The sequence below is a fragment of the Athene noctua genome, chromosome 1 (genome assembly GCF_965140245.1).
Source record: "Athene noctua chromosome 1, bAthNoc1.hap1.1, whole genome shotgun sequence".
Taxonomy (NCBI): Eukaryota; Metazoa; Chordata; class Aves; order Strigiformes; family Strigidae; genus Athene; species Athene noctua.
Genome location: NC_134037.1, coordinates 220,523,682 through 220,548,781, shown reverse-complemented (window position 1 = coordinate 220,548,781; position 25,100 = coordinate 220,523,682). Strand labels below are relative to the sequence as shown.

At 37.0% G+C, this 25,100-nt stretch overlaps 2 protein-coding genes across 4 annotated transcripts in view; one reads left to right on the top strand and one right to left on the bottom strand.

Moving 5' to 3' along the window:
• Window positions 1-516: 516 nt before the first annotated feature.
• On the bottom strand, window positions 517-22,614 carry DIS3 (DIS3 homolog, exosome endoribonuclease and 3'-5' exoribonuclease). Its single transcript, XM_074912101.1, has 21 exons — window positions 22,357-22,614; window positions 20,509-20,666; window positions 19,561-19,754; window positions 19,380-19,453; window positions 18,050-18,217; window positions 16,978-17,142; window positions 15,941-16,054; window positions 15,711-15,848; window positions 14,480-14,626; window positions 13,145-13,261; window positions 12,214-12,315; window positions 11,495-11,559; window positions 11,318-11,402; window positions 10,581-10,708; window positions 10,035-10,121; window positions 8,931-9,087; window positions 6,850-7,064; window positions 5,594-5,762; window positions 5,014-5,172; window positions 4,496-4,618; window positions 517-831 (listed from the first exon to the last, which is right to left on the bottom strand). The coding sequence occupies exons 1-21, from the start codon at window positions 22,588-22,590 to the stop codon at window positions 748-750; spliced, it is 2,883 nt and encodes a 960-aa protein (XP_074768202.1). The 5' UTR covers window positions 22,591-22,614; the 3' UTR covers window positions 517-747.
• Window positions 22,615-22,719: 105 nt separating this feature from the next.
• Window positions 22,720-25,100, top strand: part of PIBF1 (progesterone immunomodulatory binding factor 1) — a 113,605-nt gene continuing 111,224 nt past the window's right edge. For 2 of the 3 annotated variants that reach the window (XM_074912128.1, XM_074912113.1), the window contains exons 1-3: window positions 22,720-22,835; window positions 23,691-24,006; window positions 24,853-24,953. In XM_074912128.1, the coding sequence (XP_074768229.1) occupies window positions 23,755-24,006; window positions 24,853-24,953 (353 nt within the window). In that variant the 5' untranslated portion in view covers window positions 22,720-22,835; window positions 23,691-23,754. Of the gene's footprint in view, window positions 22,836-23,148; window positions 23,216-23,690; window positions 24,007-24,852; window positions 24,954-25,100 lie in introns of those variants that run through there. The other variant, XM_074912117.1, reaches the window with a different exon arrangement.

Below are 25,100 nucleotides of genomic sequence, written 5' to 3'. Positions count from 1 at the left end.
CAGTCCTCACAGCACTTAAACCATGTTTTATGGCAACAGAGGCAGGTGATGGAGCTTGACTGTAACAATGCAGTTCAATGCACAAAACACTTGAGGCTTTTTTAAGAATTCCAACTCAGCAGCATCCTGGCACTACAAGCTGGAATGATCACTGCAAAACTTCTTGCTACTTGTGAATTTTTATATGTGTAATTAATACAAATAAAACTGATGGTTTCCATTAATTTTTAAGGCAGTTGATCAGAGGTTAAGCAATGATTTTAAATTGCCTAAACAGCCAAGACAAATGCACTTCTGTGGTATGGTTTCTCTCTCCACCTCTAATAATGTGTGCATATATACACAGCTAATCTGGTCTGAAAGAGAATTTTCCCAGAAGAAAGTTTGGGTCTGTGGAATTTAGGTTTCAAGAGTAAATTGTTAGCACTTAAGACCACTAACTAGCACAACTACTTCTTTCAGTTCTGCAGTACTGAAGGGACTGACTTTATGCAAGAGCTGGGCAAGACTTAAAGCTGTTCAAAAAAACCCCAAACTATTTATTTTCACCCACAAGATGAAACTGTAGACATACTTTATTTTAAAACTTTTCTTCTGCATACATATATTTTTTTAAAAAAGCCAGTTTTACAAATTATTAAAATGTGTATTAAAGTAAAAAAAAAAACACTGTAGCATTTTGCCCCTAGGGAAAAAAATACCTAAACACAAATAATTCATGTGTGACTTCCTATTATTCAGCTATTTTTATAGCTTCTTTTTCTTCTTCTGTGGTTCGTTCTTGCTGCTTATCTCTGTAGACAGGTTTGCAGGCACATCATTTTCCAGTATCTACAGTAAGAAAAGAATTAGGAGTCAATGCTTAATTTTAGCTTATACTATCCTGATAAAACTTCTGTTTACTTGTATGGACCTTTTACAAACACTATGTCAACATTAGAAAATTGTTAGTCATCTAACAGTGTCTACCATCATGTAACAATCACAATTGAATGCTCAAGTAAAAGCTGGAAAAAGCTAAGGGTAATCCAAGCAAAAGCCCTTCAAACTTGCCAGCAGGTTTTTTGCAACAGTCAATGCTGGCTTTTCAGCTGTCTGCCATGCTGAAGCAAATGGGAAGGCACGGAGTATGAATGAGAGGTGAAAAGAGGTCTTAACCTAATGATTTTCAGTTTGGCTTTGGAACAATCACCACTGCAGTGTTTGCTGAAGTGCTGCTCCTGTCAAGCAGAGGCCCTGTCAGGGGGGGACATAGCATAGCAAAATGCATTGAGCTTTGTTAGAAACTGGAAAAACTTTGAAATAAGTGGAAAACAGACTTCTAAAGCAAGGAACAAGAAGAATGGAGAAAAGCCTGTATGCTTACAGAGAATGACTTGTCCCAAAGGAAAGGTCATCAAGAAGTATGCTCCACTTTCTTTGGGAATATGGAAATGAGTGGCATTCAAGCAGAGAAGAGTGAAGCAGGCTACAATGAAATACAGCTCATTTAAGTAGGGTTCATAGGACAACTGGACCAAGATCAGACCCATGAATACTCCTCTACAGTTGAAATCTATGTGCAAATGGTTATGGCTCATTATGGAAAGTAACAGGCACTGTGGAAGCTTGATGGCAAGGAAGCTGATCACAAGGCCTTTCAGACCAGGTTACGAATTATGTGAAAGCAACAACAGCATACACCAGTAGAAGAGTCATTTAGTTGTATTAGAGTAACACAGGCAGGTATGCTGTAATTAAACCCACTGCTGTTAAGTGGAAGGCTGTGTTTTTGGTCAGCTAATTAGGATGGCAATGATGATGACATACTAAAGGAGTAGTGGAGAGGCTGTGAGAACAGGTAACACATTAACAATAAATTATCTTCAATGAGTAAATGTCACAAGAAGGCTCAAGACAGAGAGGTTTCTAGGTGTCAGTTTCTTGGAGCAAGTAGGCATGGGGTTCTCTAACCAAAAAGGGAGAAGCAACTCTTGCCCAAGAACCCTGCTCAAGAGGTTACCCACAGAACCATCCCTGTAATAATGATTTTAGCATACTCACTCAAAATGTAGCACCATGGCAGAATTAAAAACACCAAACCTTAAAATGCATTACATCGCCAATAAGGAATTTAACAAAGATTTTATTAAAGGGCATTGCAAAAAGGTAAAATGCTTTCAGGAGCAAGATAGGAGTTTAAAAAGACTTAGGAGTAAGAGTATGCCATTTATCAATAGAATTTCAAGAGAACAGTTAAAGTCAGTATTACAAGTCAACAGACATCCTTTAAGTGAAAACCTTGTCCAAATGAAGAAATAAGTGCAAAATTAAGATAAACAGACAAGCCCAAAAGACTGAAGAACAATAATAAAAATTCTCAAAGTGAGAGGCAGGGAATTCTTCCTTACCTCTCCATCAATGGATGGCTTGACAATAGTAAAAGCCTAAAGCAGGCATGAAAAACAGGTAATCAGAGTATATTTGAAGCACTCAAGAAAATTAAGACCAACATCAAGAAAACTGCTATGAATGATAATAATGAAAAAAAAGTTTAGAACAAACTGGTAAGAACACTGTTCTGTTCTAAAAGCAACTGTAAAACCGTCAGCTAGCAACTGTTGGTGTGTATAAACTCACTGCTTAAAACCAGTCTTGATACTAGAAGGAAAGAAAGATGATGCGAATTGTTTCCACAGAACACAACACAGAAAATCTGGTATGGATCTTTATGTGTGTGATCCTGTATGGATCTATGGCACACTCACAGTCATGCATGTGCTTCTGTTCCAGCTCAAAGAAATCATACAACAGCTACAAAAACATGAACGTGATGAGGAAGATCAAAGATATGAAATAGTTTCCAGAAAAGCAAGAACCAACATAGTGGATAACAGAAGTATATGGAGTTGAGTGGCAGGGGAATGGTGAACAGGAATAAAAGACTATTTTTCACAGTGTAGGAAATATAGTATGTCATTAAGTGGTAGTACTAGGCATCATGCTTCAAACAAGTGGAAGGTTAAGTACTTTTTTTATACATGGTGAACAGTGGAGCTCACTGGTAGAAGATACTATGGGAGTCAAAAGTGTAAGCTGGGAAAAGAAGTGATTAAACAAATTCACAGAACAAAACTCTATCTACTGAACACAAAGATATGTACCTCTGGGTGAGACAGTATTTTAAGCTGTAAATTGCTGGAAGCTTGGAATGGACACAAAGGGAATGATCACTGTATGTAAATCTTACTCCTATATACTAATTCCTTACCAGGATGGAGGACTAACTAGTAACATGTTTAGGATGACAAAGTATTTCTGATTAACCAGTATGGCTGTTCCTGTACCAAGGGATAAGCTAAAATTATAGTATTGGCTTCACTGCAGAACAAGGACCTTCACAGAAATTTAAGTACAAGAAGGGAAGGGGAAGGGAAAAGAAGAAAAAAAAAAAATCAGCTTGTATTAGCCTTACTTTGTGACTATTTTCAATGAACAAAGCATGTCTGTTGGGGACTGGTGTCACTGCAACAGGAGTGTCCCTGAGTTATGCCCACGACAGCAGCTCTGACAAACACTAGCTGGTGAGTGCAAGCAGTGGGCAGCTCAGCATGTGAATGCACAGCAGGATGCAAGGTTACTTTCTACGACAAATTTTATTATCCCATTTTTTAAAATCATGAGGATTGCCTTCAACTCAAGCTTGCAGGTTCTGCTCAAAGATCAGAATGGTTACATGTGTTTGGAAACAGATGGTTTCTCAGAAAAAAGAAATAAGTGTTTGACTGTATAAACAAGGAACTCTTGCTTATTTTGGGTTTTCTTTTTCCTCAATAATTATGGATACTGAATTACTGCAATCATCTGTTTACCACAAAAGTCAAACGTAACTTAATGAAAGTACACAACCTTGTAACAGCATGCAAAATACTCAGCAGGCCTGATGTGCAAGACCATGTGAAAATCCCAGCGTCCCAGATGCACTAAGCAGGTAGAATTGAAGTCTTAAGACCAGAGAAACAGTTATTAGGACATTACAGTTCTTACAACATTATCCAGAGAGAATTTTTATATTGTGGAAGTTGTAAGAAAGGACTGCCATTAACAGCCAGCAATTATACAGAGTTTCCTTCTGAGCTACCCATCACAGTTACACTGTAATTTACTGGAGCAAAAAGAAGATCCTACTGAGTTTTGGCAGATTTTCAAAAGGGAGATTTGATTACAGAACCGTGAAATTCAAAAGATATTACTTCAGCAAATCATCACCTTTCCCATCAGTGGAAATATCCCTGATGGGCCCAGAAGGAAAATTTAATTTAGAACTCTCTTGTTCTTTTCAACAGCCAGTGAAAGCAGACCTGTGTTTTATTGAGAGCAGATATGGAGCAATCACTACCATCTGCTGCTAAATATTTTTTTTCTTCTGCCTTAAATTTCCATTTTACCATATGCTGATTTTTTAGGATTACTGAAGGATAATATGATTCTGTGAGTCACAAACCTTGTAGCTTACCTTTGGTTCTACCAATACCATCCGAATTTTCTGATGTTGGATGTTGGAAGCATCTAACATAATGTTCACTTTAACTTTATCAAATACATGTAATGTTGTGTCTTCCACAGTAAGTGATGGTACCTGAAAGTTCAAATTTTGTATAAATACTCACTGTATTTTGTATAAAAACTCACTGCTTACAATGGTTTTATAAAAATATTTTTGTAGGAAATTATTAATGTGTCAGTAAAAATGAACACAAATTACTGTCCCTAGTGTTCAGAATGTGGTATATACATTTTTGTGGTATTTACTCTGATAATTAGATAGTAGTAGTATCTATTACAGAAACCAATTTCTGTCAGAACCTGTTTATTTGGACTTAAAAAACCCACAGTATACTACAGATTAATAAACTTGCATTTAGAAAAGCCTCTCCTACCCTTCTAAATCCAACTACAATAGATTACAGTCATTCTGCTCATTTACCAAATAAAAAAATAAAGGCATTTAAGAACAAACCTTATAAAACATACCTCATTGTTGTAATCCAGTCTTGGTGTTGGTTTACCTTTTTCTTCGAAGAAGACTGTTCCTTCTAACCCATACTTGGGAATTAGAACCACAACTGCATTTTTTCTTACAAATAATATATATGCATCTTCATTCACTACTCCTTTGTTTTTGAAGAACAGCTGTAACAAAAGTAAAATACATGGATAAGAAAAAAAAAAGGCACAAGAATGTTCTCTTTTGGATTGCAAGTATACTGGCTTAAAAAAATAAAAACATTTAAATACAAATCTATGCTTAGTGACAATTACACACCATGTAACAAAAGAAGATTAAAAAAAATCCCATGAATGGTTTATAACATACTATACTATTAAGCATTCATCGCATTTATAAAAAAGTAGTAAAAAGAATCCTCAAAATGCCATTATTCTAATGTTTTCAGAACCAGCTATGCAATGCTGACACCTTTCCTCACAGGAGCAGCCTTTATTCTTAATCATTCCTGCAGACTTGCTTGGTTTTGCCCTAAATGTTCCCTCCCTTCCTTCAAAATCAACATGAATTGTCCATAGTTAATCCTCATATTTCAAAACTACTTACCTGTGTATGGAATGCAACAGATGCTCTTTGTGCGTACTGAGCCATTTTATGTCGGTAATTGAGATTTTTACACATATCCGCTAGTTTATGTTTATCTGTAAGTTCTGGGTAAGTACTGTCTGCTCCGATGGCCACTGCCAAAAGTCGATGTACTATAATGTCAGCATACCTGAAAAGATAAGATTTTATGACATACCAAAACATACTTTTTTTTTTTAATTCTAAATATAATTTTGTTTTTATGAATCTTATAGATCAAAAAGATTTTGTAATAATGATGGTAACTCACTGTATGAATTCAGAATCGCTTTCTTTGCTGATCAAAAATTCATTCTGGCTCTGCAGAATGTATTATGCTATTTTCTATTATAAATTCTTTACTAAATTCTACCAAGAGAGCCTGTATTGTTGAATGTTTACAAAGAAGAAACTAAATTTTATTTTTCTATTGAAGAATGATATTTTGCCATGGCAGCTTAAGCCACTCCTCTTCTCCTTCTGATGAACTAGACAAATTTAGCATAGAATGGTATTTCAGTGCCATTGATCTGCAAAGCATCATCGCACTTGAACTTATTGTTACATAACTTTTATTAGAATTTCAGCCAGGAACTTTGTCACACATCTGTTAGCAAACTAAAATTTACTGTTGGGACTCCTAGAAGCTCCACAAGTTATCCACACAAATGCAGAGGAATTTTAATACACCTGTAAGACATTTCACTTAAAAAGTTTCTAAGGAACAAAATATGATGAATTATTTTCCTCAAAATTTATATCTTGGTTAAAAGAAAAACACCCCCTCATTTTCCAAGAGTTACAATTTCATTACAGTGCAAGAGCTACAGTAGCAAGTTTCAAATTTAGCAATGTTTTTATATGCTCAAAACTTTTTAACACAGCTTCCACCTGAAAAATGACTGGCCAAACTACCTCAGTCTCTGGTTGACTTCTATAATGCTAACTGATCCCAAAGTACATTTCTATGCCAGAGATACGCATTAGGGATGCATTTCTCTTAATTTTATCAGTCATTTTAAAACATTTTATTAGACCTTAGAAGTCATAGAGAATTAACCTGGGAGCTTACATGAAGACAGATCACCATCTAAAGCCACTGCTGTTTCAATTGAAATCTAAAGCTGAACAGAAACAGTATTTTGTTTTAAATGGACAACACCACAATTAAAAATGGAATTTCTTCACAAATAAATCACATATTGTTGTTATCTGAAACTTTCATAAAATAAAAATACCTTCTAATAGGTGAGGTAAAGTGGGTATAAATAGGTGAGGCTAAACCATAGTGATGAAAATCATTATCCATTCCAGAGCAGAAATAAACAGCTTGCATCATGCAGCGAGTGGCCAAAATTCGCAACAGTGTATTTAGATAGGGAAACGTAGAACAGCCGGCTTTGTCTAATGAGTCAGCTAAAGCCTTTGCTGAATCTGTCTTAATTTCCAAATTCTGACAGGAGGGAAGAAAGAAATAAAAAAAGTCAGGTATTACTAGCAAATATTAACAGAGTATAAGAAATTTAACAGCTAATCTTAGCAACTGGAACAGATGTCACACCTAATAACCTAACGGAATGCAACTGTTACAAAACAAAAAATCCATCCATGCACAGGTCCCTCATTATTACTAGTGCTCTATTCAAAAAATGAAAAGCCAAGTCAGTAGCCTAGGAATTCAAAAAAGACATCCACTCAGAACTAAGAAACATTTTATGCTAACAAGTTGTTTATTTCCTTTTATGCAAACGAAGGATGGAAAAATCAATCAGAAGAGGTATGAAAAAAAATAAAAGTATTTATGCCACACGAAGATTCTCATCCAAGCACAACATAAGCAGTACCTGACCTTGTACTTCCTCTACAAAATTATTAAAACTTATACTTGGCAAAGTGATTTGTAAAACTAGTACTGTATGACGTTCCCTGATAAAAATTCAGATAGTGTGAAAATACATCATGCATTTTTAACTTCCAGTCACACAAAGTAAGTTTCATCACATGATCAGTTGAATGGTATTTCCTTCATGTACACCACTGACAACAAAATATGATCTAGAGATGTATTATGGTAAAATAATTGTGTATTTTAAAAAGTGTTACAAAAATATAGCATATTAATACCCAATTGTGATGGCTGTGTCAGAGTAGTGAAAAGCCACTTCGGTTGACTAAATGAATGTTTGTCTGTTGTGATGGTTTTAAGCCCTGCCGGGACCAGAGACCACGCTGCCATTGTCCCTCCCCCACCCTCGGACACAAATAGGGCACAAACCCCGGGTTAAAATAAGAAGAAATTTAATACAACAGTGTAATAAGCAATCTGAACAACAACAGCAGCAATGATAATAATAATAAACAGCAATAACAGTAAACAGGACAAAAGATATACAGAGAAATACCGCAATGGTTACAGACAGCTTGCTCACGATGCTCCCCACACCAAAGCCACAAAGGAAAAAGTTCCCGTGCTGCCGTGCTGGACCTGATGTCAGCATGGTATGAATAACCCTGAATAACCTGGCTGGAGATCCCTTCCCTCTTCCTCCTGGGGAAACTTAACCCTATCCTAGCTGAACCTGGACACTATGCACAGGAATTTAGGTTTCCAAATAAAATGGTAGTTTAAAAATAATTTTCAAAATACAAATGAAATCATTATCATTATTCCAATTTTACAGAAGTGGAAAACAAAATGGGCTGGGTTTGGGCTAGTCTATTAATCTTACACTGGTAGAATTTGGGAGTTTCTCTCTTGCCCCTAGGGAAAAAAAAGGGGGGGTAGGGCAGAAAGACTTGAAGGGAAAGGAAATATGAATGCACATCACAATGACTAGAAAATTCAGATTTATTAATTAAATCACGCTAAATTAACATCTAGCTGCTCTAAGGAGAGGATGGAAACTATAAACACATATGAACACATTTTTTCACTTCCTGACTTTAAGAGAGATGTCATTTGATGTGACTGACCAATTTTTAACTACATCAATAACTTACATGATCTGAATCCAAAAACTGGCTCAAAACTCACTCCTGGCTTGGAGACGAGAAACAGTCACATCACACAAGAGTTAACAATACTAAACTCTTAAAGACTGACTTGCTTTCTTTACCTAAGAAAGTGTTTTAAAAGCTCAAGATTCTTCCTTTCATCTAGAGGTACAGTTATCTTGCTAGAAGTACCAGCAGTTTCAAAGTGTAGCTGATACACTTTCAAAATACTGCTTTCCAACCCTTTTTCTTGGGTAAATGGCCCAAGAGAAAACATTTTTTTTTTTTACAGTTAATTAACTTAATTAGCATGGTAAAAACTTGCCTTAGACTTTGCAGCCTTCACTAGGATGTCATAATTTGATGGGGGAGGAGCAGGGTGTTTCCGGAGCAAGGCAAACTCTGGGAACTCTTCGTAAATTTTTTGTGCTACAGAGACATTGGCAAGCAACATGAACTCTTCAACCATGGAATTTGTTTCTCTATCAACATAAAATATTTTATATTGTTAGAAAAGCATTAAACTATATATTTACTTTGAGTGTCTAATGAAGAAACATTCCACCATTGTAACAATATTATACAACATTATCTACTAGTTTTGAACACTTAGACAATTAGGCCAACCTTTTTAAGACTAAACCCATAATATTTAAAATACTGAGTCAGAAGAAAAAAACCTGAAATATTCTAGAATAACAAATTAAGAAAAATGCTCCAAAAGACCAACAGATAAGCCTCTTGATTCTTCCTAAGAGTACCTTTCAAATATTGTGCATATTGTTTGAAAGCAACATGTTGCGCGCCATAACATGGTGTCATGACAGTATACATACTGAAGTTTCTGTGCTAAAATCTACGCTTAGTAGTATGAAAGTATTTTATCTTCAAAAACTGAATCAGTAGCTGCATTTCTAGAACTCAGTAAGATTATATGTATTACTTTGCACATGTTAAGGTTTCAGTAATCTGTAGCTCTAAGCTCTACTTTCTCTCCTTTGTTAATACCAGTAGAAGAGTATCAGAGAAGCCAGTGGGATGTAGAGTTTGGACCTTAGTGATCCTTCGAAATGGTAGTAAGGACTGAAATTAACATATGAAGCATAAGTTCAAAACCTGCTTCATAAATAGTGCAGTAGAATACAGGGGAGTTCTCTTTTCTAGGATCAGCTTGCCCAGAGAAGTGGTGGATGCCCCATCACTGGAAGTGTCCAAGGCCAGGCTGGACGAGGCTTTGAGCAACCTGATCTAGTGAAAGGTGTTCCTGCCCATGGAAGGAGCTTTGGACTAGATGATCTTTGGAAGTCCCTTCCAACTCAGATTGTTCTCTAATTCTGTGATTGGCCTGCACTATTATGTTGCTACTTAAACATGTCTTTAATGCTATCCCTGCCCCGAATTAACTATTTGAGGAAAATAAAGCACATACTTGAGCTCCTTAGTCTGCAGATCAATAGGATCATGAGTTTCACTGTCCATGTGGAAACGAACTTCTGGTGAGGAAAGCGTTAAGGCTCTGGAAGACAGAAAGAGATGTTAAATTACGGTAAAGCAGACACAGCAGCTGAGTTCCAAGCCTGTACACAACATCTGGGTTTATCATGAAACTGTAATTTAGAATTAACAGAAATTAAAAAAAATAGCAGAAATTAAAAATAAAATTGTGGAATTAATGTTCAAATTAGCAGAAATTATGATGCTGACACATCAACAGTAGCTCCTAAGTTTTCAAATGCTATTCTTCTGGTTGTGTATTTATAATAAGAGATCCATATAGATTGATCTTGTGAAGGAAAAGTTAACATCCTCAGTTTATATTTTCAAGAAAATGAAGATAGGCATTTTATGCAAATGAAAATATCAAAATACTTCTCTTCCAAAAGATTTCCACTGGGAAAAATGGACAGAGAGGAGCATTATACAGTTTGACAGCAAAAAATAGCCAGGAAAAAAACAGGGACACCACACGGTTTACCCATTATCAATTCTTCTCTTCCTCAGAATTTTTGCTAATTTATTTAGTCCACGTAGGCTGGTAGTGATATCATCATTCATAGTTGCTGAATCAATTCTCATCTGTGCTTCAGCATATGTAAGAGAAGCCTTGAAGAGGTTAAAAAAAAGACATGGTGATAATTGAATACTGAAAAGAAAAACATAGTTTTATCTTGCAGAAACTGCAGTTTGCTGTCAAAGTTGGCTCACAGTAATGGAAAGCTTTACATTCAACACCTAAATTCTCATTCTGTCATTCTCAAAGAATAATGGACAAACCAGGACAGATGTATGCAAAATGTTAAGAAATATAAGGCACTTAAAAGTGGGTTTTTCATGCTGATCATAGTTGTATTTTATACATTAGAGGTCTAATAAAATATATTGAACACCTACAGAGTCCACTGAATTTAACTGAAAATTATGATTATTTGGTATATACCAACCATATGCAATATCTCAATACATTTATACTTTTTAAATTAAATAGCACAAAGTAACCGGACAAAAACCATTGCATCCTCAGAGGTTTAAAATAACAGAGCAGAATCAAACATGCCTTCATTTTTAGGATTTAAGCATTATTTTCTAATTCTAAGAAAATACAAAACAATAAACAGAAAGAAGAAAACTTCATTATCAAGTCTGTTGATCATTGGTTTTATAAAGAGGTCTCCAGCTTTTTTCCAGAAGAGTAATAGTATGTATGTGACTAACCTTGGAATTAATAATACTCTTTGTAAATCTGGTTTTCAGAATTTCAGCCTTATGATTCATCTCCCATATACACGAAAATGCAAGTCTAAGAGAGACAAGGGGGGGAAATCTGTTAAAATCCACATATAACATCCGGAGTTCCTTGTCAGGATCAAAGTATGTATCATATACATATACCTGTCCACATTGGATCTCAGGGAGCATAAATTGGAACTAAGTAACTCTGGAACCATATCAATCCTCTGCAAAATATAGAATAAAAATAATGACTAGCTATAAATATGTATTTTAATTTCCTGATTTTTAGTATACTAAAAGCTTGGAAATAGTATCTATTTTTTTGCTAAGAAAGCTCAGGTTTCTGAAAGAAAAGCAAGCTACTACAGTGTAACTTCATTCCAAGATCCAATTTAATTATCAGATTTTTATTAACAGTTATTTCTGAAAAGAAACTGTGGTCTGTAAGAAATGTTAAAATAAACAGGACTAACTGTACAGTTGTAATGAATACAAATCACAGAAAACAAGAGATTTAGCTATCACAAGAAAAAGCAATGGAGAAGACAGAAACAGGCCACTTCTGCAGTTTCAGATCAGTATTAAAACAGCACTCCAGTTTTGTAACTATTTTAATGCTTCAAACAGGAGTTGAAAGGTATATTCTGCAGATAATGGATTTAAAAAAGAAAAAATAATAATTCTCCCTCTTGCTGGGCTGAATGACAGAAAACACCTTCATTTTGACAGTCTTAGGCGAATTAAGTGCAGCCTGAAGGAATCTTCCACCGCCCCCCCCCCTTTGTTTAGAGACAATGTCTCTACTCTAAAGAATTGAAAGAGGAAAGCAATGAAAATCCAACTGCTTAATTGTACAAAAAGCTATAGAAAACAATTACTTTTTCACACAGATATACTGTTGTTCCTCTTCTTACTGACTCTTCATCCAAAGCATTTCCTGGACGAATAAAATGACTGACATCTGCAATATGTACACCAACCTAAAAAAAAGCATCACATTTTGCACTTACGAAACATAGTTCTCAACATGAAAGAAACTTTCTCAAGCTTTTATTTATAACCCAATTTACCCATTCCCAGTTCCCTTCAGCAGCTCCTATGTTTAGTAATAGGAACAATTAAAACCTATCATACCAATATTAAAAAAATGAATAGTTGCAGCAATTATACAAAATAAGGGCATGTGCACATTTAGTGGAAAATTATATTAATTACCAATGAAATGGTAATGCCTGGGGACTCAAATAACCCCTTTTGTTTTCTTCGAGGCTTGCTGCAAATCTGTTTGCTAGACCTTACATTTTGGTGCACCCTGCTATTACAATTACAAATTAATTTATAAAGAAGAAAATCTGTCTAAATCAGATATAAGTGGGTAGAGATCTGGTGTTAAGTCTGTAGCTTTTTGATGCCCTTTTTTTAAAAAAAATTAAATAATAATTCCTTAGGCATTGAAGCAATAGCTTCACTTTTTCTACTGACAGTTCCTTACCCTAGCTGTAGATATCCATGTTTATACTTGGCTAAAGCAATAAATAAATTCTATGTTAATTTCCCATGCCAAAAGAGCAGAAAGCAGAGTGAATTTAGAAGACATTAAATTCCCACTTCTGACACTGATGTAATGCAAATCAACTCTTTCTTTATTACCATCTTGCAGTTTGTGCAAACACCATTAATTTCTTTTACAACAGATCTGGAACTTTGCTTATGTCATTATCATTACTGCACTGTTTATAAAATAAAGGAAGAAGTAAATAACTGCCCTGATTAAAAAAAAAAAAAAAAAAAGAAAAAAAAGGACAATACCTCTATATTTCCATTTTCTACTTCTCTACAATGTAACGCATCATCAATATCTGTACAACCAGGAGGATCAACACTACAAACATACAGATGCCTTAAGTCCTCCCTGTATTTCATATCCTGAAATTTAAAAACAAACAAAAAAGTTGTTTTCAAGAAGACCTTCCATATCAACGTAAAAAATGACCATTTGAGAAAGGCACTTCGCATAAGATTTTCCAAAGCAACCAAGTATTTTCAGAGTGGGGTTTTTTTTTAGGACAAGGTTTGCAGAAATATTTACAAGATCAAAACGGATATGCAGAAGCTACAGTGATAGAAAAAATAAAGACAGATGACTGAAATTGTTTTTGTTTTACATCAGACAGGAAGAGAAACAGAATACAAGCACAATCTTCTCATGCTCTTAGAATGAGCAGGACCAGGAATCAAGATTTTTTTTAAGTGAAATTCTGATTAATGTCCTGATGGACATGTTGTTTAGGATAACCGTAGTTTTGTAAGGCTTAGGTATCTGGACGGTTGAAAGGAACTGCACACTTTCTAAGTATCTACCTTTGTACAATGGCTACAAAAGTATCTTAAGATAGGTATCTTAGACTACACAACTGACTTAGAGAGCTAATTTACACAAAGGTCTCTCCTTCAGTTTCCACACTCGAAAGAGAAGGTAATAAATTAAAGAAGCCCACCTTAAAGAAACTAAAATACACAAAACACACAAAAAACACCCACTCAGCCCAGCCCAAAACCACATCATGTTCATATTGTTCCCTAATGACATTTTCCCACACATTCTAAAGCAACCATTTCCTATATTTAAGCTACTGAGGAGAACCTGGAATTGACTAACAGCATTTAAATGGAGCAATTCTGAAAACACTGATTTCTCTTTCTCTGATTACTTTATTGGATTATAGCAGAAATATATTAAAAGGCTCCTCTCCTCAGATTATTTTATTGATGACACAGGCTACCACATTTGGTTACAAAGGTATTTAGTAAGAGGAAAAACTCTTAGGGATGATGTCACAATTATTTGCAGTCTCTCTCGTTGGCAAAAAAAAAAAGAAAAAAAATTTTATTTTTTAAATGAAACCTGCAATATGTTTTTTATCATAAAATGTCTACCCTTAACAAACATAGTTTTAGCCAAACCCCAAAAACTTGCAGAGGCCTTGTTTCCACAGGAAATCCAGCTGAAAGCTCACCCTAAACCAAAATGGTTTTGGACAACATTTCTCCTCTATTTTTGGTGCACTGGGATATCCAAGAATGTCACAGTTTGATTTGAAGGAGAAGACACAGTAATTATTACAATAATTTAAAAATGATTACCTGTTCTGTAATGCTCCATGGCATTTCTGGTAGGAAACTAAGGACAACCTGGGAAAAAGGCTGATGAGGGACATCATGTTCAAGCAGAAGAACTTCTGTCTCAGTCTCTTTATCTCCAGCACTTCCCAAGTTCTTTACAAAGTGACCCTGAGGGAGAAACAATATACATACAAATATATACCCACATGCACATCAAGCAATATCGTTTCATCAAAATAAGTATTTGAGACAATTATCCCATAGGTTTTTAATATATCTTGAACTACACAGTACTGACTAATCTTTGGTTTTTCAGTTAACTTTCTCATCTTTAAGAGAGAAATTTAATTTCAAACATTTAATTGATTCAGTAAGTCTGAAGTGCATACACCCCCCTCTTTTCCTAGAACACCACTAAATTCTCCACAGTTTAACACTGCAAAAATTGTAAAGTGGCAATTCAGTTTTGTAAGAAAGAAGAAAACATTGCTGCATAAGCAGCAAACGTAGTAAGGTCTAATTTCTCTGGGGTTCATGTTATGCCACACATCCCACTCCCTAATACCGCATCAACTCTACTTCCTCCCTCATGTCTTTCATCTTCTGTAGTAATGCTGTCTTTGTCTTAACACTCCTTCCATATATTCCAAAGTTCCTTCATTTCTCTAAACCTGCATGAGACACCTGTGTTCTTGTTCAGCACAAACTATGCATTCCTACACAATGGCCAACAGAAGCCTCTTCAAAACCTAGTTCAGTGTTCAACAGAAAGCTACTGTCCTCAATTTCTCTTAAAGCCTGATGTTTATTTACAAGGAATAAAGAACTTAATTGACTAATTCAGCCCCACCAGCAATTTGACTGAATTTGGCCAATGTGTTTAAAACTACTTGCCAGGACAGTGATCAGTGTGTGGATGAGAAAATTCACAGTGAATTCCCATTTCTAGGAACACATGACCAAAACAAGGTAATCCCTGGTTAGTCTAAATAAAGAAAGCACTTTAGTTAGCACATGTATGTTCACTGCAGAACCTGAGGAGTAGGCTTTTTAAGTATGATAACACATACCTGGTTTTGGGGGTAAGAGTAAACTAAATCATTTAAGGAATTCCTTAATTTGCATCATCAAATGGCACTCAACTTAAAATTCATATCAACACTTTTAGAAGTTACTCAGCATTGCAGATAACAAATGTGTCTTAATACATAAAACTCAGATAGACAGGTCAGAAGAAAATGCTTAAACTTACATTAGGATACCTGGAATTCCTGGGCCAGCCATCAATAGCAACAATTATTCTTTGTCCTTCCAATGTATCTGCTTGTCTTGTTTCTATTCGAATGCGAGGAATTCTGCGATCAGCTGGTGTAAACAAATGGCGCCTTGCCTTTTAACAGTCAAAAAAAATGGAACAAATAATTTCTAATTAAAAAAAAAAAAAAAGCATCTGCATTTACAGTATCTGGATTATTTCCTTACCTCTTTGATCTGTGATTTGGAAAGCATGCCACAAAACGGTCGCCAATTTCGTTTTATAATGCCCACTACTTTTCCGGTAGGTCTCAGCATGTCCTTGTTAACAGAAGTCTTCAGCTAGTAGAACACACAGGGGTTAAAAATACAAAACTGTGAACTCACGTTAACATGTTTGATGACAGCATGTATCTTCAACCTTGGTGGTAACATCTTATGCATTACTCTAATACCGTAAATTCTGTATGACTTCATAAACAGAACGATGCCTCCCTGTGCTTTGCATCACTTTTAATAGTTCTAGTATGTGACATGACACCTTCGTTGTGGGTATTTTTTTAATGGGTATCGTTTCAGAAAAACAAAGAACAGCAGAAAAAGACCATGAAGAAATACTGTCTTGTCCCACCATCTCTGTTTACTCCACAACCATCTCCATTTTCTTTTACTTAATTTCTAGTCCTTTCACGTTGCTTTAAAATTATCCAGTAATTCTGAACATAATAATTAAAAGGAAATAATTGCCAAGAAATTCAGTGGGAAGATCATGTTTTTAAAGAAATACAAGTATTTGTTGGACAGGGTATACATGTGTGTACACTGCACACACATTAAGCAGAATTACTGCAAGAAGCTAAAGAATATTTTACAAATGGTTCCACAAGTATGCACTGCCTATAAAAGCTGACTGTCATTGCAATACACCGCCTGCTCCTATTCTAGCAAACCCTTATCTGCACACTGGTATGTAGCTTTACATTATTACCTGACTACCACTCAATAACTTTCAAGTTTATTAACTTTAACAATGTAATGTGGGAATTTCTGATTGGAATTAATTATGAAGTATCAATTTTATACATAATCATATATTTAATGCAACTGTAGGACTAAAATTAAGCTTTATAATTTCCATATTCACAACAGTATAAAAAGAACGTATAAATCTGAAGGCTAACACTATCAGGGTACTGCAGATTTCTTTAAGGTGAGGTTAAGGTTTAAGGTTTAAGAGGTGAAGTAAAAAATTATTTATTTCATACAAGGTTTTCTTTCTCCTCTTCAATTTCAATGTCATCTTCATTTTGGCCATCATCTTGCAAGACCACTGAAGACAGTGCCACCCATTCATCTTTTGGCAACAATTCCACAGCTACAATATCTTCATGAACTGCTCGGTTTAAATGTTTCAGTCCCTGTATAATTATCTGTATTTTTTAAAAAACAAAATGAAAATGCAAATATTCATGATGATAGCAACAGAAGACCCAAATCAAAGCAGTGTAACGGAAGAATATACATGTTTAACAGGCTCTGAACTCTAAAGAACATTTTAAGGCATGGTTTGGTTTTTTTTTTTCCTCTGCCTAGGTTTCTTTCAGTACTGAATCCTGAAATTACTTCATTTCCTGAAATTATTTTAGGATTCCAATTGACTCCATAAAAATAAATAGGTTTCCCCACACTTATTTTATTAAATCAGACAATTCTTCTATTTCTGCAGGCAAGTGGATTCCACATACAACTGGGAAATAGGAATAAAAGAAATGGCCAGGGAAGCACCTCCAGCTGTCACCACAAATAGAGAGGTAGGAGGCAACTGCCACAGTGTCTGTACAACTGTACCAACAGAGAAACCAGCAGGCAGACAGATGGGTTAACTGGAGGGAAACACACCATCTACCCATTACCAGGCATGAAAACAGCACAGGAGCCCCATAGGGGCTCACCAGTTCTTCCAAAAAACAGCCTACAAACTTGTTTCTCTTTCACCATATATTTCAAACTAATTTAAAGAAGTTGTATATTGGAATTAATTGAAAAACTATTAACAACTAAGATTCAGCTTTATTTTACCAAATACTTTATCAAAGCACAAAGTGTAGTTTTAAAAACATTACTCTCTTTTCAATAGCCTATTTCAATAGAAATTATTCGCATTTCAATAGTCTATATACATACAAATAAAACAAAAAAATAATCAGAAAAAAAACAGAAGAGGAAAAATTACTATAATGATCCATATTAACAGATGTCACCATGAAAGAATTACATTTTAAGTCATTACTGAGGCAAGTTAAAGTTCACAGCATGAAGGCAAAATTAAAAACTCACCTCTTTGTTTTCTTCAGCATCCCCATGAACCCAAACAGTAGCTTCAAGATAATTATCTCTGCTTGCCCTGTAAGTTCCTTGGAGGTAAAGACCAGATTTTATTCCTTGTTGCAATTTGCTAAGAGGAATATGTTCTGGGAAAATTATTTTTCCACTTTCTATTTCTTTCTTTAAAAAAAACAAAAAAACAAAAAGGAAACTTTCAGGGTTTTTTTATCCATGAACATTCCAACACCAAGCTCGGGAACATGACACACGAGTTCACAAACTCTAAAATTGTAACTATGTGTAGGTATGAATATGCACAATAATGAACAACTACTGTTAAGCAGTTATTTTTTAAATGAAGCATAAAAAGCCTTAAGAACATAGAAACATGGCAATTCTAGGAATACTTCCTTTTCTTTTCCTGTTTGCCTGCTGTTACTTAAAAAGATAATACACAAATGACATACTATTTTATGCTGATTTAGATATACTGACTAAATGTATACCTAGTGAAGAAAATACTAGCACAGTACTACACAGTAAAGAGTATGACAGTGTAATATATACCATAAGCTATATAAAACCTTAAGAAAATACATTACTGGGACTAAACTTTGGAACAGTCAGACAATTACTTAAAGCTGAATGAACTACAGCTAACAGCTGAGAAGATCAGCTGTCCTCCACTTTCTTCCCACTCTTGCAGTCCACTCTGTTCAGTTAGAAATCTGATGAAATTAACCTTGCCATTTTTTTGGTTCTTAGTTTTCAGCTATGTCAGTCTTATGTGAAAATGTAAGTCTTGATTTAGATAAACACAAAGCACAAGGAAATAAAACAGGATGTAGCTCATCTCTGAACTGCAGCCTGAACTTATATCAACTTAAATCAACTTATATCGACTGACCACAAAAATCAGGGCTTTTGACAGAAAATTCTTTTGATCGGTAAGTTAATATAAACTTTTGAATAACAGACACAAAGATCTAAATGGCTTGCAATACACACTTTTGTAATTTTCATTTTGTTTCCATTATTTCTAATAATGGAATTTCCATACACTTTCTTTAACTCTTATTATTCTCATCTTCACATCAGTTATCTAAAGCAACTGGCTTTTCACAAATAACTAGATACCTACTAAAAGGCATATGCGCAGCAGTAAGAACAGCTGCAATATTTCCTTTCCTCATTTATCAAAAAGTTATATTGCCAAAATGGTGATAAAGTCCAGAGTCCTCATATTCTAAACTGATGCTAGTAGCCTGACATGCAGTGTCCAATAATATACTGCAAACCATTTGTGATTAATTTCTTTTATAAGAAGAAAATAAAAACATACCCCTTCATCAGATACACAAGCAAGACGATCTACGAGATCAGGATTAGCTGTCAAGCTTTTTATATACTCCTCACCTACAAAAAGCACACACATAAATGAGACGCGAGGGATTTAGATAGGAAGAGACTGCTGAGATTGTTTATCTGAGCAATAAATTAAACATACATGCTACTTCACTTACACGTATAAGCAGTTATTCCCTCCTCTAGAGCTTTCTCTTTATTAGTTCTGTCATTTGTTAAAAAGATAACTTGAATTTTCTCCTCAGCCTCTGTTTTCTTCAAGTGTTCATTGTACCATTTAACTGCTACCCGAATGGCTCTGTCATTGCGGTCATTAGAAGATTCTCCTCTCCCTTGCTCTATGTATGTTTCTCTAAATAAATAGAAAAGGCGGAGGTGGGAGAAACAAAACAAGACAAATTTCAACATCCATCCATACTTACAAAAATTTTTCAGACAAACAAGAACAAGGTTGTGAGGTCAAAGGAATCATTGCTGTACCAATTTTTATAGTATCTTATATCTTTATAATACCTTTTTATAACACTATAGGCCATTGAAGGGTCAGAAGACAGAATGGTAAAGAAAAATAGTAAGTGCTAATTTCTAATACAACCTTCTCACTGACAGTCGAAGAGGACTGCATTCAAGTTGCTAGAACTATGGATTCAAGATTCCTAAAACTATGATATTGCAGTATTGAAAACTACCTGTGAGCACAAATAAAGGCAAACCAATTGCATCTCCATTTCTTAGATCTTTCTGTCACTAACTGACTAACAGATTTTTGCATTCAGCTACAGGGTGAGCTGGCAATATTAATAAACCACTGGAATATGTTTAAAGGGGACACTAAAATGGAAAAGCATTATTACATTGCTCGAGTTAACAGGCTTGTCTATAAACTTTATTATAATCACCTTTTCATAATATATATGCTTATACTAATCATAAACCAGAAAAGCTCTTGGAACATACAACTATTTCCCAACAGGATTCTACAGAAGTATACAGTTGTATGTACCCCAGTCTAATTTTTTTACCTAGCTCACATGTTCCAGTTCTGTTTCCCAGTTTCTTTTACTGGACATAAGTACAACTTTGTAATACCCTATTCCACACCTTACCTATGGTGTTCATTGGTGAAAGAATAGAAATGTTTTTCAGGGTTTTGAATCATGTCCCTGATTCGCTTGTACACTGGTGCACTCCGATTCCTGACTTCTTGTAAGACTGTCTGTAGCACGATGACATTCTTAATAACAGGATCTTCAAGTATATCAATCTGAGGAACAAAATGGAAATGAATCAAAATTGTTGTTTAATTCTAACCAATAACAGGACCTGAAATATTTGTTTGGCCAACATGTGAAACGCTAACATGAATAATGAATTGCACTGGTTCTGCGTTCTCTACCCTTGGGAAACTGAACAATACATTAAGTTGCTTCCTCCTGCTTGTGGGCAAAAAGTTCAAACAGGATTTCACAGCCTCTTCATGACCCGAATTTTGCTGGAGTCAAGATAAGGACTTATTCTGACTTCCAACAAATTCAGCCAGAACGTACGCAGGACCCCAATCAAATTTAAGGCCAGGTGTACACTATAAGTTTTGTTTACATAAAATGGGTTATTGTAAATTATAATCTTCGTAAACAAGATACACCTATGCACAATCTAACAATAATCCAACAATTTAAAGGCTGTCTGGCATAGGTCTTCGTGAGCAACACAAACCATAAAATAGTATCTGACCACTGTTACACAGCTAACACGGACAGGCCTGTGCATGTGTAGGTTTAAGTTCTCCAAAAACAATCCCACTGTTCCACTGCAATTTTAATTTCCAGAGATTCAAATCAACCAGACTTCTGTTAGCTGCTTTGCACCTTTTCAAAGACCTTTTCTTTTTCTTTAGGAAATTTGTTAAAAGTTTTTCAGCACTTTTCTTTGTTAATTCCTGACAGCTATGCTGTGGCAAGAGAGACAAATGTACACCAAAAATCCATGCTCCTGTCAGGAGAAAAAGGTGAATTTAATTTCTTAAGCTTGGGGCAAGGAACTGTGCAGACACATCTCCGAAAAGAGACAACAGTAAGGCTCTAGAGGGCATGGCTTAAAGAATTAAAAACAATGCCAAGCTTCTCTGCACCTGATGTTTAGATGACCTAAAAGACTGAGAACCATGTTCATAGGGCAAAAATCCAGTATTATTCTATGCACAAGCTGAACTACCAGGCGAAGTCTTACTACTGCAATCCTGTTCCATTTGCTAGATAAAACCTTTTCTTACTGTTACCAAGATTTACTAATCCCCACTGCTCCAGTTCATGGCAGCATAACCTGGCACAATCTCAGAGGGCTGTACAGCATGCATATACAAATTCTACCAACAAACACCAAGAAGTCCATGGTTAACAGACTGAAAACATGCCTTAACATTCCTTAAGTATGGAAAAAAATCCATACTTACAACTTCTGGGATGAGTAACTGCTAAAACATGCAAGTGTTGTGCTGCTCTCCCAAGTAATCCATATTCATTCTCCTTGCGTGACTTTTCAACCCGTACCAGACTACAACAAACAAAAACCCTCGCTGTTCTTTATTACTACTGTTCAGGCAGCAAAACATAAAACCGGAGTTTAGTCTAAAACGCGACTAGACTCGGTGATGCTGAAGGCCTCCTCAGCAGTTGGCAGAGAAAGAAAAGACTACGCGTTCAGGGACCAAGCGGACACAACTGACAACGGGAAGACAGACCCCAGCCCGACAAGGCACTGCTAGGCGCGCCTCTCGAGGAACGATGCCTGAACCCCAGGCTTAAGTGGCGCGGGGTAACTCACACCCCCACCGGTTTAATCAAAGCTGAAGCAGAACTAAAGGCTCCGCAGGGAGCACGGCCGGGCTCAGAGGGAGGCGGCGGGCCCTGCCCGGCGCCCAGGCCTGCGTCTCCACCGAGGCGGCAGCCGCTTACCTGGTGGAGGAGGAGGTTGGTGTCGGGCAGGAGGTAGTGCGGCCCGGGGCAGAGGCCGCTGGCGGCGCCGCTGGGCTGCGCCTGCAGGCCGGGGCCGGGCTCGGCGGGGCGGGGGGGGCAGAGGCGGCAGGCGGCGGCGCCGCAGGAGATGTCCTCGCGCAGGTAGTGCTCGCGCACCACCTTCACCACGGCGCCCGCCCGCGTGCGCTTCAGGAACGTCCGCGAGGTCAGCATGGCGCGCGCACGGCCCCGGCCCGCCTCCCGGCACGCACCGCGGCCCGGGCGGAAGGGAAGGGGGAACACGGAACGGGAAGGGGGAGGCCCCGCCTCCCGTCGTGCCGCGCGGCAGAGCGCGGGAAGCGGCGCGCGGCGGCCCCGCTGGTCGCCGTGGTGATGGCGTCGCGCAGCCCCGCCCCAGCCGCCCTGAGGGAACGCGGAAGGGCGCGCGCGCGCCAGCCGGCCCGGCGCCGTCGGTGGCGGTAAGCGCGCGGCGGGGCGCGGGGGCTGCGGCGGCGGCATGCGGGGCTCTTCTCTTCCTTCCCGGTGAGCCCGGGTCAGCTTCCCCACGCCCCGTCGGTGCCGTTTTCGGCCGGACAGTTGCCTTCTGCAGAGTCGGCCGTTTCGTCGGATAGAACAGCATCTCTTCCGCCGAGCTGCCTCTGCCGTGGGGAACGGCGTGGTGGCGCTGCCCTGTGGAGGTTGTGGCGGCCCGGGAGAGCTCGTCCTGGGCGGGCCCCGCGCCCCTCGCTGCAGGGCAGCCCCGCTGGTGCTGGCCCGGGCTACGAGCATAGCATCTCCCCCCTCAGTAGGGCTTGAAACAGCCTGCGTTGGCCCCTGCGTCACTTAAGTAAACGCTGTGGTATGTACCGAGAGGTTGTAAAAATATGTGGGACTCTTAATTAGCCCAGTAAGAGCAGTGGAGTTGCTTCTTCAGAGAAGAGGAAGGTGGCCATCAAAGTATTTTCTCCAGCAAGTCTCATTATGCCCCTTATTGGGTGTTCTCTGGCACTATATGCCTCATGGGCCCCGGGAGTTTTCGGTGCATGCTCATCTGACACTATAAATGGCAGGTGTGCATCTTGATTTACCTATAACATCTTAATAGTAAGCTTGATTCACACCGGTATTTAGTTTACTGCGGTCAAACCCCATGCTAATAACTATTTAAGAAGATAGTCCTCGGGCAACTGCCCTCTTCAGAGCTTCTTAAAATGTTTTTCCTGGGTGAGCAAAAAAATACGTTCAATGTGATGCTGAGTATTGCTTAGTAGTCTTTAACTGGTTAATTTTTCATGACGTTAATACCTTTCACTTAATTGTGTTGATTCTTGCAGTTGATTCTTCAGGGGGCTCATCACAAAGTATAGCTTCAAATAGCTTTGCCAATAGTGGAAGAAAATGTCACATAAAAGCTCGAAGGAAATCAGGAAAGTAAACGTTTCTAGCTCCTTGGAGTCTGAAGATATTAGCTTAGAAACCACAGTACCAACTGATGATGTCTCTTCCTCTGAAGAGAGAGAAGGTACTGTTAAAATCACAAAGCAGTTGATTGAACGGAAAGAGTTGCTCCATAATCTTCAGCTGCTTAAAATAGAATTATCTCAAAAAAACTTGATGATTGACAACTTGAAAGTAGAGTATTTGACCAAGGTAAGAAGCGTTTCTTTCATTGTGAAATCTTATCTTGTTTCTGGTGTTTTCAGAGTATCATAGAAACTTCTATTTTGAAAAGAATTTCTGTGAATTGCATGCTGGAAGCCTACTTAGTTGCTTTTTCTGTTTTTTTTTTGGGGGGGGGGTTGTTGGTTTGTTTTGATTTTGTTTTTGTTTTTTTAAATGAGAAAAGGAGGAAACAAAGATGGAGAACTTAGCTGAGTTGTCCAAGTCATTATATGTTGGGTCAAATCAGTTTTTCCTTTTCTAAAAGGAAAAAGACCTTTTTGCTTTTAGAAATGAAGAATGATTTTGTCACTGTTGTAAGGGGTTTAATAGGGCTTTTAACCTGAACTTGTGGAATACTAGAAAAAGTAATCTGGCTGCTATTCAGTGATCTGTTAATAAAGATGTGGCTAGAGTATACCAACATGCTAATAATAGGAGATTTTATGATGTTTTCACTAAGATACACGAAACTAAGAAAGATGTAAAAGCTTTGCCACATTTGCGTGCAGTCCACATTTACAACGTACTTTATATTGTTTTTCCTGGCTTGCTGCTTTTGAGTTTAAACCGAGTCTGAAATTAGTTGAACAAACAGCTATTTTGCTGAGAACAATCAGTTTTAGAACTAAGTCTTTTCTTATTTTTACTTCATTAGGGCAAAATCCGTACCACAATTTATGAAGTCTTGGCATATTTAGAGGTATTGTTAGATAATCATTATTACACTTACCAGTGCATTGGGCTCTTCACTATTTTCTTCTTTTTTCTTTTTGTAAAGTGTGCTTTAAACACTACCAAGGTAACTTATTTTCTTCATTTTAAACTTATATTTAGATTGAAGAGCTAGAAGAGAAGCTTAATGACGCAATCCATCAAAAGCAGCTGTTGTCTTTACGACTGGATAGTCAGCTGGCATTACAGCAAGAAGATGCTAGGTATGATGGAAGTAAAACTAAGAACTTCATTTTTCATAACTTATTAATTCATGGAAATTTAATGGAAACTGATGAATATGAATTGCAGGAATAGGATTTATTTTGCAGATTATGTTGTTATTTTCATTCTGAACATTGAACTTACAC